General features: G+C 41.1%; 1 protein-coding gene across 2 annotated transcripts in view; it reads right to left on the reverse strand.

Moving 5' to 3' along the window:
- PAPPA (pappalysin 1) overlaps positions 1-16945 on the reverse strand; it is a 255057-nt gene that overhangs the window by 178306 nt on the left and 59806 nt on the right. For both annotated transcript variants that reach the window (XR_004443585.1, XM_033237652.1), the window contains exons 5-6: positions 8826-9018; positions 1106-1227 (exon numbers count right to left, since the gene is read on the reverse strand). Coding sequence is in view for 1 of the 2 variants with exons in the window: in XM_033237652.1 (XP_033093543.1) it covers positions 1106-1227; positions 8826-9018 (315 nt within the window). In the remaining variant the exon portion in view is untranslated. The remainder of the gene's footprint in view (positions 1-1105; positions 1228-8825; positions 9019-16945) is intronic.

Genomic DNA, 16945 nt, shown 5'->3' on the forward strand with positions numbered 1-16945 from the left:
ACATGCCTCTTGCTTTACATTCCAGATGGATTTGTTTAGACTTCCCAAGTTTGACTCTCATTTTTATTTTAAGCTACTTTAAAAAATAAAGTGCGGTGCCATCGTTTTTCAACTTCACTTTCCTCTCTGATCCTTCCCCCTTGCTTTATTCTATCTCTGGCTTTTTCTTTTCAACCTTCCTTCTAAAAATATAGAGGATAGCGGAGGAGTTCTCACTGGTGTTCAGTGAGAAGACTGATTCCGCTCCCTCTGATGCACTGGTGTAATAGTGTCCTCACTCAGTGACTGCTGGCATGAGCTGACCTGCAGAGGAGCAAGAGGGACTGGGTGGGGGCAGGGTCTATGTGCACATCCCTGAGGACCAGTGATGGGGAGATGAAAGAATAAGAGGAAAGTATGGAGCCTCTGCCAGCCTGGTTCTGAGGCCAAGTGACAACAAGCATTTGGCAAAGGTATTCTTCTCTTAATTTCAATAATGATGTAAGAAAGCACAGAGATCATTGGTCCCTAGGGAAGCTGGTGAGACACTCCTGAGCAGGGAAGAGTCTGATAGTGGGTGGAACCCATAACAGTGGCAATCATAAGGCACTTCCTTTAAGTGTCTTACAGGTAAATAGATCTCAAAAAGAAGGTACATAGAAGAAATTAAAAGGAATAGTTGCAATGCATGTGAAAGTGCTCTGTGTAGTCTAAGAAATAACAGAAGAAGAATCAAAGACCACTGATGCCTTGAAACCCCAAAATATTTGTATTGACTCTAAAGTGACCTTGTTTATAACTAACTACAAGCAGTTGGGGACTGAAGGATATATAAATACCCCCAAGACACTGTGCTTGTATCAGGTGTGTGGCCTTGGGCGCCTCTTTAATATCTTAGTGTCTTTGTTTCCTCATTTGTAATACGAGAACATGTTAGGATGGTGCAGGTGCTCAAAAAGTATTTGTCAAATGGATGAGCGCTTGACTACTAACCTTGCAGGATAATGTTAATCAAATGAAATGATACATGAGAAAGACCCATAAAAATCATACTACTCCATATACATTGAAAGAGCTGTTCTTTGCACACTCCACCTGTCAGTGAGCTTCCAGAAGGCTGACTTACCTTCTGCTTCACGAGGGCTCCAGTGTCCTGATGGACCGCAGGGCATTGGGGAGGAGGCGTTGAAAGCATACTGTACCAGGACTCTCCCTTCCAGGCAAAGATCACATGCTGATCCCAATTCTCTAGGAGGCCAAGGAAAGAGGGAAAATGCACCGACTTAGGAACAGTTGAATGAGCAACTGATGGGACTAGGCCAGAGTCAATGGGGCAGAGGACACAGCATATCTGTGTTTCCCCTTTCCTCCCTACATATGCCAAGGCTTCTAGAAATAACCATAAGTGAAATGCTTCCCCATTGCCCAGCAAGAACCTCGTTTGGGTCTAAGTGGCCTCTGTTCTGATGATGTACACATTTCTCTGATTTTTAGCAGCACAAAGTCAACAGGCTGAAGACTCACCATATGCGGTAATTTTAATTTTATCAGGCATGTAAAGTTCCACTGAGGATTTGCAATGTAGTTATGAGAAAACCTTTTGCTCCATTTCATTCTCAAAGTTTACTCCTTTTACAATATTTATCAGGTACCTATTATGTGCCAGACACCATCCTGTGTTTTAGGCATTAAATACAAAGAGGGCATGGTTCCTTCATCTGAAAATAAGAGGGCTGGATTAAACGATGCCTAAAGAACCTTCCAGCGTTGACATTCTGTGGATGGATGAGTCACTCCTCGATTTTACAGTCAAAAGCAGTTTCTCTACCATACTATCTAATTCATTTTAGCAGCTTTCCAAGGGGCTAGCCAATCCCTCAATGGGACCAGTCCCAGAAGTGGAATATTACGATGGCTTCCCCTACCAAGTTGTGTCTTGTGTATCTGGATTCAATCTTGCTTTGGCCATAGCAGTCTCTGGGATCCTACTCATTTTCCAGATTTGGCATCTGTTTATGAGGCAGTTGTGGAGAAGGGAGAGGAATGAGTCCTCTTCTCCTGTCTTATTGTGAACCAAAAACAGCAAATCTGAGTGACCTCTGCAGAGGGACTGGAAATGAAATCTCGGGAAGATGTTGAGAAATGTCCCAGCACAACCCTTTATTTCTCAAAGTGCAATGGTCCTGATGATAACTCTGTCATAATTCCTGGAAGAACCTCTGAGCTTTGGCTACCTGAAAGGATGCAAGGGAGAAGCCAGGTCTGAAGCCTTATGGCTTTCCCCTTACAGAGACATTCACCATGCCTCTGGGCTCACACAGTCAGGAACCTTGTGCTTGTAAGCATCACAGTGTGTGGTTTCTCCCTGTTCCTCCTCCACACAGCTGACAGGAGATCATCCCCAAACCTCAAGATGAACAGGTCATGCCCCTGATTACTTCTTTCTGTGATTTTATCCCCTAATGCTCTGTGATGTGGTATTCAATCCTTTTTCATACTATCCTCTACTTCACTCTAGCTTTGTTTCTCTCCATGATAAGCTGTGCCTACCTATCATGTTGTGTCATGTTAACCAAATCCCCTCTGCAGACTTTTTTCACTTGGCTAATGTTTCTCCTCCTTCAAGTTCACCTTGGACATCATTTCCTCTGTGAAGACATTTTTTTCGACATGCAAGATAGTTTCCCCCAAAAGATTGTGAGGTCCTTGAGGACAAAGTCAATATCTAATAACTATCTGTTTGTCTCACACGGCACAGCACACAACTTATTTTAAAATGTTGGTCAGTATAAGCAGTTGAATGGATGCATGGATGGATGGATGGATAGATGGATGGATGGATGGATACCAGTCACTTAGGCATGTGCTAATACTCATGGCTAACCTAGTGCAGACCTTCAAATTGTAGGTTTTGCGTTCTCAACCTTATCATTGTAAATGTGAACCCATATGTAGGTGGAAATTTTGCAAGCACACTAATATTAATATTCAGTGATAAGATAATCATTAAATAGTCCATGGTTAATATGCTTAATGGAATGGCAAGCAGTTATTGCAGAAATATTTATAAAGATTATGCAACTTCATGGAAAATGTGTAAGCTATAATATTAAATGAAAAAGTCACATCCAAAGCTAAATCTACAGCAGTATCTCAATGTTCAAATAACCTTATGAAACAAAATATTATCAGCAGCAATTTCTGGGAAATGAAATATAGGATGATTGATCCCACCCCCTATTATTACTCTTTCTGGTTTTCTAAATTTTCTCAATATTTTAAATACATGAGTTACTCTCGGAGTAGCAATAATAACAATTATACAAATATACTCATATGCAGAAAAGTAGGAGTGGAGAGAGAGACTTCCTCAGCACTGCTAATGAAGGCAGAGTTCCCTTAGGATGACAACAATCCACGCTTAGTGGCTCTGAGTCACATGACTGGCTTTAGATTGACACTGGGATTACAAATGTTCTGGGATGAATTCAGGAACCACGCTGACCTTGATGGTCATTCATTCCTCTTTTCTATATCCTTTAGATGTTTTATTGTGGGTGATACACATAAAGCCACCTGAGTTTCAGTGAATTCTTGATACGTCCCAGGCTCCCAATAAATACTTTGATGAGTGCACAAATCATCATCCAGCTGAAGCATATGTATGATGTCCTGTCCTACACATCTAGGAATTGTATGTGTTTCCTAACTTTTGCATTCATTTTGTCTTCATGGGTGCCTATATTTACACATAAACATACACAAACATGTACAATGAAATCATAGACATGCAGGATACCAAAGCTGGGAGAGCTCATCTTTCTTACTTGGGTTTCATGAAAATCAAAGCTTAAAGCTCTAAGTATGTGCTATCCACTATGGCAGCTATTAGCCTTATGTGGCTATTTAAATTTAATTTAATTAAAAATAAATACATTTTGACATTTGATTCTTCAGTCACACCAGTAACATTTCAAGCCCCAGTTGGCTAATGGCTGTAATCTTAGTGCTGATATAGAATATTTCCATGATTGCAGCAAATCTTATTTGACAGTGTTTCTTCAAGGCATCCATTATATATAATGAATTAACTTGTCTCCTATGAAACTAAAATAGTACTTATTATGTACCATCTTTGGGAGAAACAAGGAAATAGTTACTTAAATCATTTTCCATGTCTTAAAATTTAGAAGAGGAACCTTGGTTGAGAAAGGCCAGAACTTCTTTGACTTACGGATCAGAAAACTGAGGCCAAAGGCAGAGGGAATGGATGAGGTCACAAAAACTTCAGACCCAGGTTTCTTGGTTTTCAGTCCAGTACTATTTCCAATATACCATGGCCAATTGTCAGATAACTGAAACCACCCAGTCAACACGTGTTTGCAAGACAGATAAAAATAAAGGAGTTAGGAAAACCAGGGGTGGCCTTGAATTATTTATTCAGTTGCCCATGTGTGAGGACACAGGCTGTGGGAGGATCTGAATATGTTTTTTTAAGGGAAACCCTTGTATTCTCTTAGACCACAGATGTGAGAACAGCAGGAGGACATGAGGATGGCTAGGGGCGAGAGGTTGGCATTGATGGATGTAGTGGAAAACACGAGAGGCTTTGCAGAGAAAGGGAATTTTCAAGTAGCTAAACAGCTCTGGAAAATGTTGCACAAAATGGGAGCTGATATTTCTTGAACATAGAGTGTGTGTGCTTGGCATTTCACAGTTATCTTGCTGAATTCTTCACAAAAGCTAGGTGACGTGGGCATGATTAGCACATTTTGATGGAAGAAGACCCAGAGGATCAGAGGTGAGATGGCTTTGCTCAAGGTCCCATTGACTGGAATGATAAAGCTGAGGATGGGAAATGGATGACCTGACATTAAAGCTTGTACACTTTCTACTAAGCCAACTCGCATGAGTATAAATTCCATCTGTGTGGGAGAGTGATATACATTAAAGACAGTTCTATTTCTTTACAACAATTTATTGAACTTGCGGACTGACTTCTTTTAGCCATAGACTATGGTCAACGTAGCTGCTAACCCTAATTAGATATGTTTTGGAAATGTCAGTTTTAATTTAACGTATGATAACTATGTTATGAAATCTTAAACTGAACAGAATAGCAATTATATGAGCCTCAAGAACCAACTGACTATAGGTTATTAAAAACATATTGATTGAAGCTGAGGACACTGTGTAATAGAGACATATCTCATTACACAACAATTAACCCTCCAATAGGTTTCCAACAATCAGGTGGTATTTATTTAATGGACAATAACTGCTTTATGAAATATAAATTAAATACATACACAGGAAACTTCATTTACAAAACTTCCATTTTTAAGTGGAATGGAGGCCAAGGCTTGACCAAAAGTCTGATACTTCTCATCATCGCAGAAAAAATAAATAAATCTATGGCTGCTGGAAAGCTCTGAAGTGTCACACGAGGTTTCCCAAACCCAGCTCTGTGCTCCAAGTGAGGATGGCTGGAGCAGGGGAAGGGGAGTTTCTACAGAGAGCGTAGGAAGTGCATTTCCTGCCCTGATGATCACATTCGCCAGCTGCCAAAGAAGGTTCTAGACTCAGGTACTGATGGTAATGTGATGAAAAATCAGTGCTCACATTTTATGTGGTACTGGGATCAAATATGTTTCAAAAATTTTTTAATTTAGTTTTATTTTATTGTATTTTATTTTTTTTAAGACGGAGTCTTGCTCTGTCGCCCAGGCTGGAGTGCAGTGGCTGGATCTCAGCTCACTGCAAGCTCCGCCTCCTGGGTTCACGCCATTCTCCCGCCTCAGCCTCCCGAGTAGCTGGGACTACAGGCACCTGCCAACACGCCCAGCTAATTTTTTGTATTTCTTAGTACAGACGGGGTTTCACCGTGTTAGCCAGGATGGTCTTGATCTCCTGAGCTCGTGATCTGCCCGTCTCGGCCTCCCAAAGTGCTTGGATTACAGGCTTGAGCCACCACACCCAGCTAATTTTATTTTAACTGACATATGATTGTGTACATATTTATGGAGTACAGTTTGATGTTTTGATATTAGTTTACAATGTGGAGTGATTAAATTGGGCAAATTAACAAATCCATCATCTCTCACACTTATTTTTTTTTTTTGGCAAAAACATTTGAAATCTATTCTCACAAATTTGAAATATACAATGCATTATCATTTATTAGAGTCACCATTCTGTGCAACAGATCACTAAAGCTTATTCCTCCCATCTACCTGAAACTTTATGCCCTTTGATCAACATCGTCCCTTTCCCCACTCACCCCACCTGCCTCTGGTGGTCACCATTCTACTTTCTACCCCTATGAATTCAATTTTTTTAGATTCCACATATATGTGAGATCATGCAGTTATTTGTCTTTCTGTGCCTGTCTTATTTCACTTAGCATAATGTCTTCCAGGTTCATTCATTTTGTTGAAAATGACAGAATTTTCCCCCTTTTAAGGCTGAATAGTAGTATTCCACTGTGTATATACAGATGCTCCTTGACTTACAATGGGGTTAGGACTCACTCAATAAACCTATTTTAAGTTGAAAATACGGTAAGTTGAAAATGCACTTTTGACTTACGATATTCTCAACTTAAAATAGGTTTATACCATCTTAATACTCAAAGAAATGCTGAATGCATATTGCTTTTTCGTAACTGTGAAGACAAAAAAGTGGAAGTCAAATGATCATAAATTGGAGACCATCTGTGTACCACATTTTCTTTACCTGTTCATCTGATGATGGACTCCTAGGTTGACTCTGTATTTTAGCTATTGTGAATAATGTACAGTGAACATGGGAGTGTAGCAATCTCTTTGGCATACTAATTTCAATTTCTTTAAATATATACACAGAATTGAGATTCCTGGATTATATGGCAGTTCTATTTTGAATGTTCTGAGGAACCCCCATACTATTCTCCGTGATGGCTATATTAACCTACATTCCCACTGCCAGTGCTCAGGTGGTCCCTTTTCTCCATACCCTGGCTAACACTTGTTATCTTTCATCTTTTTGGTAATAGCCATTCTAACAGGGATGTGGTGATATCTTCTTGTGGTTTTAATTTGCCTTTTCCTGATGATTAGTGAGGTTGAGCATTTCTTCCACATAGCTGTTGGCCATTTGTGTGTCTTGAAGTGTCTATTTAGGTCCTTTGCCTAATATATCTTTGACACACACACAAATGCAGACAAATACACTTGTAAATGAGAATTTCTTGCTTCTTTTTGTGGCTTTTATTTATTTTTTCTTGCGGGGGGCAGTGTAATGCCTTTTCTCCAATTCTAGTTTTGAAACAACTTAATGAAAGCACATAGGAGTCTGAGATAACACAATACAAAATAGGAGCTGAAGCCCAGTCCCTACTACTTTCTATGGCCCTCTGGTCACCTTTCAGCCTCTTTCAGTTTCAGTTCTCTTTTTATCTAGCAAATGAGGAAGATGATTCGTTTTGTACAAGGTTACCAGAAAGATTACATAAGATTCTGTATGTAAAGCATTTGGTAGAGAATCCCTCACATAGGAAGCACTTGATAGATCCCAGCAACTACAATAAAGTAATAGTAACTAATTGCTAGCATGGTTACTATTTTTACCATCATTAATATATCACCATTAGTAGATGAAGCATCCCAAAGAAGGGCTGGGCGTAGAGGTAATACACTAATCTTCCCTGAATTATGGCAAAATTCCAAAATAGATACAAATACCTTGGTCTATTTTCATGACCCTTTTAAATCTGGTCCCCTTAGAGCTTGAGCTCCTCAAGGAATCTACATGGGGGAAAGTATCACAAGAGACCATTTGATTCAGGTCTCCACCTTCAAGCCACTGTAATATCATTAGACCCAGTTTTCAGGGAAGGGAGAATCAGGCTTAGAGACAGAAAGTGACTTGCTCAAGGCCATGTGGTTAATTAACAGTCAGGGCAGCAGAATAGAGGTATCTTGTGCCTCAGTTTATCATTCCCTGGTCTTATAAAAATGCTACCTTTAGTTCTACAAAATAATAAAAAAAAATTGGCACTGTCAAAAATTGTGTTTATATATTATATATGTATATGTATTCTATTTTTTTTTTTTTTTTGAGACGGAGTCTCACTCTGTTACCCAGGCTGGGGTGTGGTGGTACCGTCTTGGCTCACTGCAACTTCTGCCTCCCGAGTTCAAGCGATTCTCCTGCCTCAGCCTCCTGAGTAGCTGGGATTACAGGTGCCCGCCACTACGCCTGGCTACTTTTTGTGTTTTAGTAGAGACGGGGTTTCACCATGTTGGTCAGACTGGTCTCGAACTCCTGACCTCGTGATCTGCCTGTGTTGGCTTCCCAAAGTGCTAGAATTACAGGCGTGAGCCGCTGTGCCTGGCCTTGTATATGTATTCTTTTATGTAAATATGTACTTATATACAAATGTGATACACACACATATATATATCCATATATAAGTATATATATGATATAATCTAATTAAAATATAATATAATATAATATAAACGTTTTTGCCCAGGCAATCACAACTCCTGAGCTCATGGAGACAAGACTAGTACCTCCATCCCAGAGGAGGTCTGTAGCAAAAGAGGGTTCCAAGTTTCTAATAACAAAGTGAATCTAAGTACCCATTCACTTAAAAATATTTACTATTATTTATTCATTTCTATTAACAACCATTTATTTATTCCCTGATCCCAAATTTACAGCATGCTAGGTGGTGGAGATACCTTCTGAACAAGAACAAGAAATGCAGTAAAAATCCCTCTCCAAGTCAGCTTCCCTTCCAAGTTTCCCTCTTCTTGGCAGGAGAGAGAGAAAGGGATCAACATTACACAGGGCACACTCACCTTTCAAAGAAATGGCCATCTATAGGTGGGAACCACTCCAGTGTCACAGAGTCCGTTGTGTGGCCCACAACTTGGGGGGCGAGGGCAACAGGCGCCGGTTTCCTGGAGGGCTGCCAGCTCTGGTAGACCAGGTCCAGGTAACAGTGCATTCTGGCGACTTGATTGGGCGTGAAGGAGTCCGTACAGTCGTCATCTGCAAGCAGGCAGAGGGAGAGATAAGCATCACGCTGCAAGGGCAGGCAGGCATACGAGAGAGTTATGACGGCTCCTGGCGGCCCGAGAGCCAGCACCCAAGTCGTTCCTTGCCAACTCAGGGCTGGCCTCTTCCAGCGCTCAAGAGTTAATGACCTGTGAACAAATTAGTGTAGTCATCACTTCTGGAGACAGGTGAGAGGGAACAGGAGGGAGGGAAGAGTGGATGGAACTGAAAAACTATGGCTGAGACTGGGAAGAGAGCAGCCCGGAGGTCATGGCAAAGGACACAGGCAAGATGAGCTATTTCCCACAGCCCCCAGATCCACTGGGTACTAAGTCAACAATTCCATTACTCTCTCCCTCCCTCAACCCCCACTCAATATGTCTCATTCATTCATTCATTCACTTGTTTATCCACTCACTCATTCATTCATTCATTGATGCACTCTGGTTCCAACTCATTCCTTCACATTCTTTCATCTACTCATTTATTAATTTCACTGTTAACTGATGTGGTGATATTGCCCTTCAAACAAATCTTCTGAGTGTCTACGACATTTCTGCTCTGTGCCCAAGGGCATGGAAAGATGAAACTTTAAAAGTTCCTGCCCATGAAGAGGTACCAGTCTAGTTATGGGGTCAAGACCAGTCCAATGTATGAGTCAAGGTTGTTACAAGGCTGCTAAAGTCCATGATGTCGATCACTGATAAGGGAGGAAGACAGCATGGGTGGGGGCTGGGACAGGCAGGTGACCAGGAAGTCTTCTAAAGGAGATAGTTGAGGTTGATCAGATTGCATGACTAAGACTGGAAAAGAAAGGAGAGGGGCTGCAGGAGAAAGTGCTGCATGACTACAGAGGCATGGTGCCCTAGGCAGAGAGCACAGGCCAGGGAGTCAGGCAGACCTGGGAACAAGTCAGGGTAGTGTGCGTGCTGAAAATATGAGTAGTAACATCTCCCACTCAGTGCTGCCATTGGTCCACTGTGCTTTAGACATGGTAAACCTCTTCCTTTCTCTCCAGTTTTGGAGTATGCATTACTATTTTCCTTATCATACAGAAGAGGATATTAAAGCTGACAGAGGGTAAACAACTATTTTAAAATCACAAAGCTAGGGATACATCTGGGATTTGAACCCAGGCAGTCCTGACTTCAAGGCCGTGCTTCTGATCAATATGAGAACTTCTTTTCAAGCATAAATGAGACATTGTATGGATATAAAATCCTGCAGGTGGTTGATAAGTGGGAGTTGAGTCTGAGGCTAAGGGAGCTTGGAACACAATCTCTCAGGTGTCTTTGGATCTAATGACCTTTGATCCTAATCTCTTTTCCAGGGTGTGACCTAAGACCTGACCCTGAGGGAGAACGCTTGCTTCCCATTTCTCCCTCCAACAGTTTCATTCAACTGCCCCAGGGGCAGGACAAGGCACTGTTTTGGCTTAATTTCCAAAACACCACTTCCCAGAGGTGTTCACCTGGTAAGGGAGCCCACAGCTAGGCCCCAGATAGAGGAGCACAAGGCTCTTGCAATCCTTTTTTTTTTTTTTTTTTGAGACAGAGTCTCGCTCTGTCGCCCAAGCTGGAGTGCAGTGGCCAGATCTCAGCTCACTGCAAACTCCGCCCCCCGGGTTCACGCCATTCTCCTGTCTCAGCCTCCCGTGTAGCAATCTTAAAATAAATCTGCTACTGGGAATCCTGCAGCATATACTGGTTTCTTCGTATCAAACAAACATTAAATACGTTTGGGCAGGTGCTGGACAGTTAGACATGGCTTTGAGAATTCAGCTTAGGGAAGGGGCAGAGGTGTAAAGGAGGTTCTGTACAGAAGCTACCTTAAATCCCCTTAGTAATTTTTTCCCATCTCCTTTATAGCACCCTAGGGAAGTCTTTAACACATTAGGAGAAGCAGAAGAGCCCAATGTCTCTTAAGAAACACAGTATAGTGAATAATCGAGTAAATCTCTCTCAAACCCAGATCCCACCATGTAACTTCTGAATACTAAACATTCTATGGCTCCCTATTGCAAGGAAAGAGTCTTCAGTCCAAAAAGGGCCAGATAATTGGACACTTTTTTCTTCGTTGACATGAACTTTTGACTTCATCTCGAAAGCTTTGGAAAAGCCACCGAATAGGTTAGATGCAGGAAAAGGGCATGATGGCTAAGGGAAGAAGTATGGCCATGCGACTAGATTAGTGCACATAGAATCTGGAGTCAAATGGACAAGTGATTTTCTGCCCCCAGTGCCTCAGTTACCCTATCTGTGAAGTGAAGACAGTGATGATAACACGATTGCTCATTTCAAAACACAGCCAAGGTGCAGGGATGTGGGGTACTAAGAGCAATGCCTGTCCCATGATAAATGCTAGTAAACCTGAATTGGAAATAGTGTGTATGTGGTGTGTGTGTATGCTTGTGTGTGCTCATGTATGTGTGAGTGTTACAAAACTGGAAGCAGGAAAAAAATTCAGGATATAAAATATGCATTCTCTCTGATCTAACAATAAGGAATTTATGGATTCAAAAGATAGATACTCTGGGATAAACATGGGTAAAATAGACATACAAAGATGTTTCTTAAAGCATAATTTATAATGGTGAAAATATTACAAATAGCACATCTGTTCATTTACAGGGAAATGGCTGTGTACTTTAAGGCACAGACATAGAACAGAATACTAATCAGGCATGACCAAAAAATGAGATAACTTTAAGACTCAGTTCCCTCGTGCATAAACTGGGGGCATTTAAATAAACTCCAAACCATGAAGTTGTGAGAATTCAACGAGCAAGAGCACAAAAAGCATTTATCAAGATGAACGAGCTGAAAAACAGTAGGTTTTTTTCCTGTATAAATATCTACTTTACTTGCTTCCCCCACAACAAAAAAGTATATTTTTCTTTTATAACTTAAAAAGGAACCATTTTCACATTTGTCGATAAAAAAAAAGTTTGAAAAAATGGATAGGTGATGGAACCTAGTAGGGAGACAGGAATGTATTTGGACTTTAAAGCTGAAGTTGAGGCTGGGCACAGTGGCTCTCTTCTGTAATCCTTGCACTTTGGGAGGCCAAGGCGGGCAGATCACGAGGTCAGGAGTTCGAGACCAGCCTGACCAACATGGTGAAACCCCGTCTCCACTAAAAACACAAAAATTAGCCGGGCTTAGTGGTGCATGCCTGTAATCCCAGCTACTCAGGAGGCTGAGGCAGGAGAATCACTTGAACCTGGGAGGCGGAGGTTGCAGTGAGCTGAGATCATGCCACTGCACTCCAGCCTGGGTGACAGAGTAAGATTCCGCCTCAAAAGAAAAAAAAAGAAAAGCTGAAGTCAAAATCTATCCCAAGGTACATTACTTGGAGACTTAGCAGCTATCACAATCTTGGGAGAGGTACCAAAGGGTTTTCATTTATCACAAAAACTCTGTCTCAATTAGCTAATGTCTAGAGTTGGCCACACTTGGCTTCCGTCCCCGCAATGCCTCCCCTCTTGAAATCTGTGGCCACTTCTTCTGGTCTCCAGGACTGGCCAGCTCATCTTGTTCTTCTGTCTGCATCTTGTCCCAAAGCAGAAAGAACTTTGGGACTTCAGCACTGGGAAGCCTATGCTAGTCCCCACGCTGTTGATACAGTACCCTGGGTTTGCTAACTGAAGCTTGCTCTCAAGAATAAATGTTCATCTGTGGCTGAAAGGCCCCACTGCATGGAGGTTCAGGACATGAACACCATGCCTTCACTCCACTTAGGACCTTGGGCCCAATGCTGACCCCCTGTCAACCACATTTTCAACCACCATAAAATGAGGAATAAGATGTTACCTGTCTCATAAAGCTGAAGAGAGCATTTAACAAGCTAACTAATGTCTAGTGAATGGATAACTAAGTTGCCTTGTGTAAAACTCCCTGTCTTTTTGATGTTTTTAAAAATAATGATAGTAATAATAGTCATAATAATAAATGTAGATAATAAATTTATACTAAAAAATTCACTGTAGAATATTTGGAATATGTTGAAAATGTTACAAAAAATAAATATTACCTGAACTCATTACCTATATGTAATAAAATTGATGTCTAAGGTATATGGGTATATGTGTGTATATGTATGTATATGTTATCTGTTGTATATGGACGTAAATATCTATAGTAAATTTCTGTAATTCATATCACATACATATGTACAGGTCTTACACAATATATATGGCTTTCTGACCCTTTTCACATTAAGTAGTCAATGAATAATCCTACTAATCATTATTTATTGAGCACTAATTATGATACCAAGGACAGTTCTTTTTTTTTTTTTTTTTTAACTTGTATTTTAAGTTCAGGAGTACATGTGCAGATTTCTTACATAGGTAAACTTGTATCATGGGAGTTTGTTTTATGGATTACTTCATCACCCAAGTATTAAGGCCAGTACCCATTAGTAATTTTTCCTGATCCTCTCCCTCCTTCACACTTCAACAGACCCCAGTGTGTGTTGTTCCCCTCTATGTGTCCATGTATTCTCATCATTGAGCCCCCACTTATAAGTGAGAACATGTGGTGTTTGGTTTTCTGTTCTTGTGTTAGTTTGCTAAGGACAATGGCTTCCAGCTCCATCCGTGTCTCTGAAAAAGATATAATCTCATTCTTTTTTATGGCTGCATAGTATTCCATGGTATATATGTACCACATTTTCTTTATCCAGTCTATCATTGATCAGCATTTAGAACAACAACAGTCCTAAGGGCTTCACTTGTACCGTTACACCTACAATCAGGCAAGGCAAGCACCCTTATCAATGGTATTAACAAAATAACTGAGGCTCAGAGAGGACAAATAAACTGCTGAAGATCAAAGCTGGGCATGGAACATTCAACTTTGGTCTCCTCACTCCAAATTTCATGCTCTGAACCACCATGTTACTCCACTTCTGTTCATGCCCTTCAGCCGTCTTCTCTGTCATCTTTAGTGGCCCTATAATGTTCTATCACATGAATACCTTGCAGTTCACTTCAGCAATCCATTATCTTTGGGCTTGTAAGCAGTTTCTAATTATTCACACTTTTTTTTTTTCTATACCTGGCATATAGTAAAGGCCTAATAAATATTTAGGAAACAAATATCATTAAGAACATTCTTACGGTTAAATCTTCAAGCATACCAATTGATTTATTTGCTTTGGATATATTCCTTAGAAGTGGAATTGCTGGGTCAATCTATGTGTGCATATTAAGAAGCCATGACACACAGAAAGATGGGGACAAGATACTTGCTCTTGTAGGCTAGAGAAAGCCTGGCTTCCTGCACTTTTGAGGACCACAGTGTCCTCCTCCAGGAACTCTTATAACCTATTATCTCCAGAAAGTGGAACTGAGTCTGCTGCTCTTTTATCTGCTGAGGTTTCCAAGAGTTACCCAAGAATTCTACGTAACTATACCCCTCTGGAGCTCTGTCCAGCCTGCCTACTGAATTAGGCTTCCCACCATCACCTGCCTGGTGCCTGCTTGATCTGAGCATTTGGGGCCCTCTCAACCTTCCCCAGAACCAGAAAATGAGGCAGATACCTACTAGTTAATAACATAAGTTCTGCAGTAAGAAACACTTGGGTTTAGGTTTCACCTTTGCCTTGTTTTATCTTTGTGATGCTGGGCAAGATACTTATGCTATCTGAACCACATTTTCTGCATCTGTAAAACTTGTGCACCTCCTTGGGCTACTTTGGGGATTCAATAAGAAAAGCCTATGAAAAGTTTCATACAGTGTCTGGCATATCACACGTACTCAAGAATTACTGCAGGCCTGAGCTAAGCAATATGGTAGCCACCAGCCACGTGTGGCTATTCTGATTTAAATTAGTTAAAATAAGATTGATAATTCAGGTCATTAGTCACACTAGCTGTATTTCAATCATTCAATTACCACACGGGTAGTACAGGTATTGGCTACCATACTGGCCAGAACAGACACAAACTATGTCTATCTTCACAGAAAGTTCTGTTGGCAGTGCCGGGCCACAAACCTTTTCCCTACCAGTGATCAGGCCTGAGGAAGAAGCACCCAGGAAGATAAAGCAACAAGAAGAAGTTGACCCAGCAATGTCTTCACCCAATTGTCTTGATGGAGAGAGCTCTCATGGTGGCTCTCCACAGCCCTGAGAACCCAGTCCTGTTCTGCATTTTGAATTTCATCCAGCTGCTTTTGTCACCTCATCTATCAGAAATCCTAAGGAAAACAAACATTTCAAAGCTCGTGGTCGCCTTGAATATGCTTTTGTGGGTGTAAGTTTGTTATCGTAGCTCAGTGAATTAGTTCTGCTGTTAATGGGTCACTGAGCTGAGGGGTTCCTTTAAAAAAAACAGTAAATCAATCACCCTTTAGATCTGTACAAAGGGGAACAAAGAAAGATTTAGTTTATGGGGGTCTGGTAGCTAGTGGCAGCTCCTAGCCCCTAAGAGGCCGGCAAACTTCCAAACTTATGTTATTGTTTATGTTGCATATGCGTTGAGCTGGCCAAGAAAAGGTGCTACAGAAATGGAACGTAAGCAGTGTTGTATGAGGGGATGGGGCACCGGATGTGGGGTGTCAGCTTGGCTGGGAATGGGAGCCCAGTGGGAATCTGCTTTTCAGGAAATACCCAGCACCCTGGTCTTTTTTGAGCACTCAAATCTAAGACTCTTAATTGTACCAGAGGTGGGTTTTTGACACTTTAATTTAGATTTGGACTGTATGAACCTTATACTGGAGAGGCCCCCAGGGGTCATCAGCCCAAATGGACAAGCAGAAAGAACCACTGGGGATCACCGAACCCTTTGCATTCCAGCAGCAAATTCCTCTCTTCAAATGCAATGAGGCAAAACCTCAACAGAAATGTAAAATAGTCAGAAAGAGGGTGTGCTTTCCCTGGCTCCAGCAGGAAAGAGAGCCTAAAGCCCTACTCATATAGCCACCAGGGCAGTGCCCTGAAGCATCTCTGTGGAATAGAATGTAAAAGCTACCCAAGTTGCTCAGTTTCCCCACTCAACCATCAGCTAGCTGTCTTTAGAAGAAATACAGAGTAAAAGAGAAAAATACTTGGAGGCAGATATGTGACTTGGTGCAAATGACTTCAGTGAACCTCAATGCTGCCATCTGCAGAGTGGGGATAGTTCTAACTCTACACATTTGTTGTGAGAATTAAATGAGAGAGAGCATATTAAAGGCCTTTCTGGACAATATTTTGTTACATGAGTAGAAATATTGCTTTTGAAAATAATAAATTTTATATACCCGTTATAAGAGAATGTATTCATTTTCCTCCTTCCCTCCAACTCTTCCTCTCTCCTCCCTTTCTTTCTTTACTTCTTCCTTTCCTAACAAACATTTATTAAGCACTGGCACCTGTGCTAACTTCTGAGAATAGAATGATGTATTAGATGCTATCTTTGCATTGATAGAATTTGCTTGCTCTAGCGGGGAAAGAGACACCAAGTTGAGTATGATAACAGAATTTGATGCTGGCCTGCCATGTGCAATTGTGTGCCTTGTGACAAACACAAAAACTCTTAGCTGAAGGTGCAGTGGTAAGGGCTATGACAGCCCTGAGGAAGGGGTGTCTTGTTCTAATTTGCCAAAGGTGCTAAAAGGGCTCAAAGGCCTTGATGTATCTTGTGCTAAAGGGAAGTGTAGGGTATCCCCTAATGCTCCTAACACTGCTACTAGTGGTACACAAATGGACTATGATGAGATATACGCAGTTAGGAAAAAAAAAATCATACCCAATCTCATGTCATGATTTTCTCTTTGCAAAATCCAAAGCAATCTTATTGTTCTTGTAAAACATAATAACAGAGAATGTGAGAGTTTTATGCTTATCTAAGGGACACATGGGTTAAATAAAAAAAGTTCAACAACCACGAGCTTAGAAAAATGTGCTGCACATTTAGGAAGGATCATGGAGATGC

This window comes from Trachypithecus francoisi, unplaced genomic scaffold, assembly GCF_009764315.1.
Source record: "Trachypithecus francoisi isolate TF-2019V2 unplaced genomic scaffold, Tfra_2.0 Lachesis_group16, whole genome shotgun sequence".
NCBI classification, from domain to species: domain Eukaryota; kingdom Metazoa; phylum Chordata; class Mammalia; order Primates; family Cercopithecidae; genus Trachypithecus; species Trachypithecus francoisi.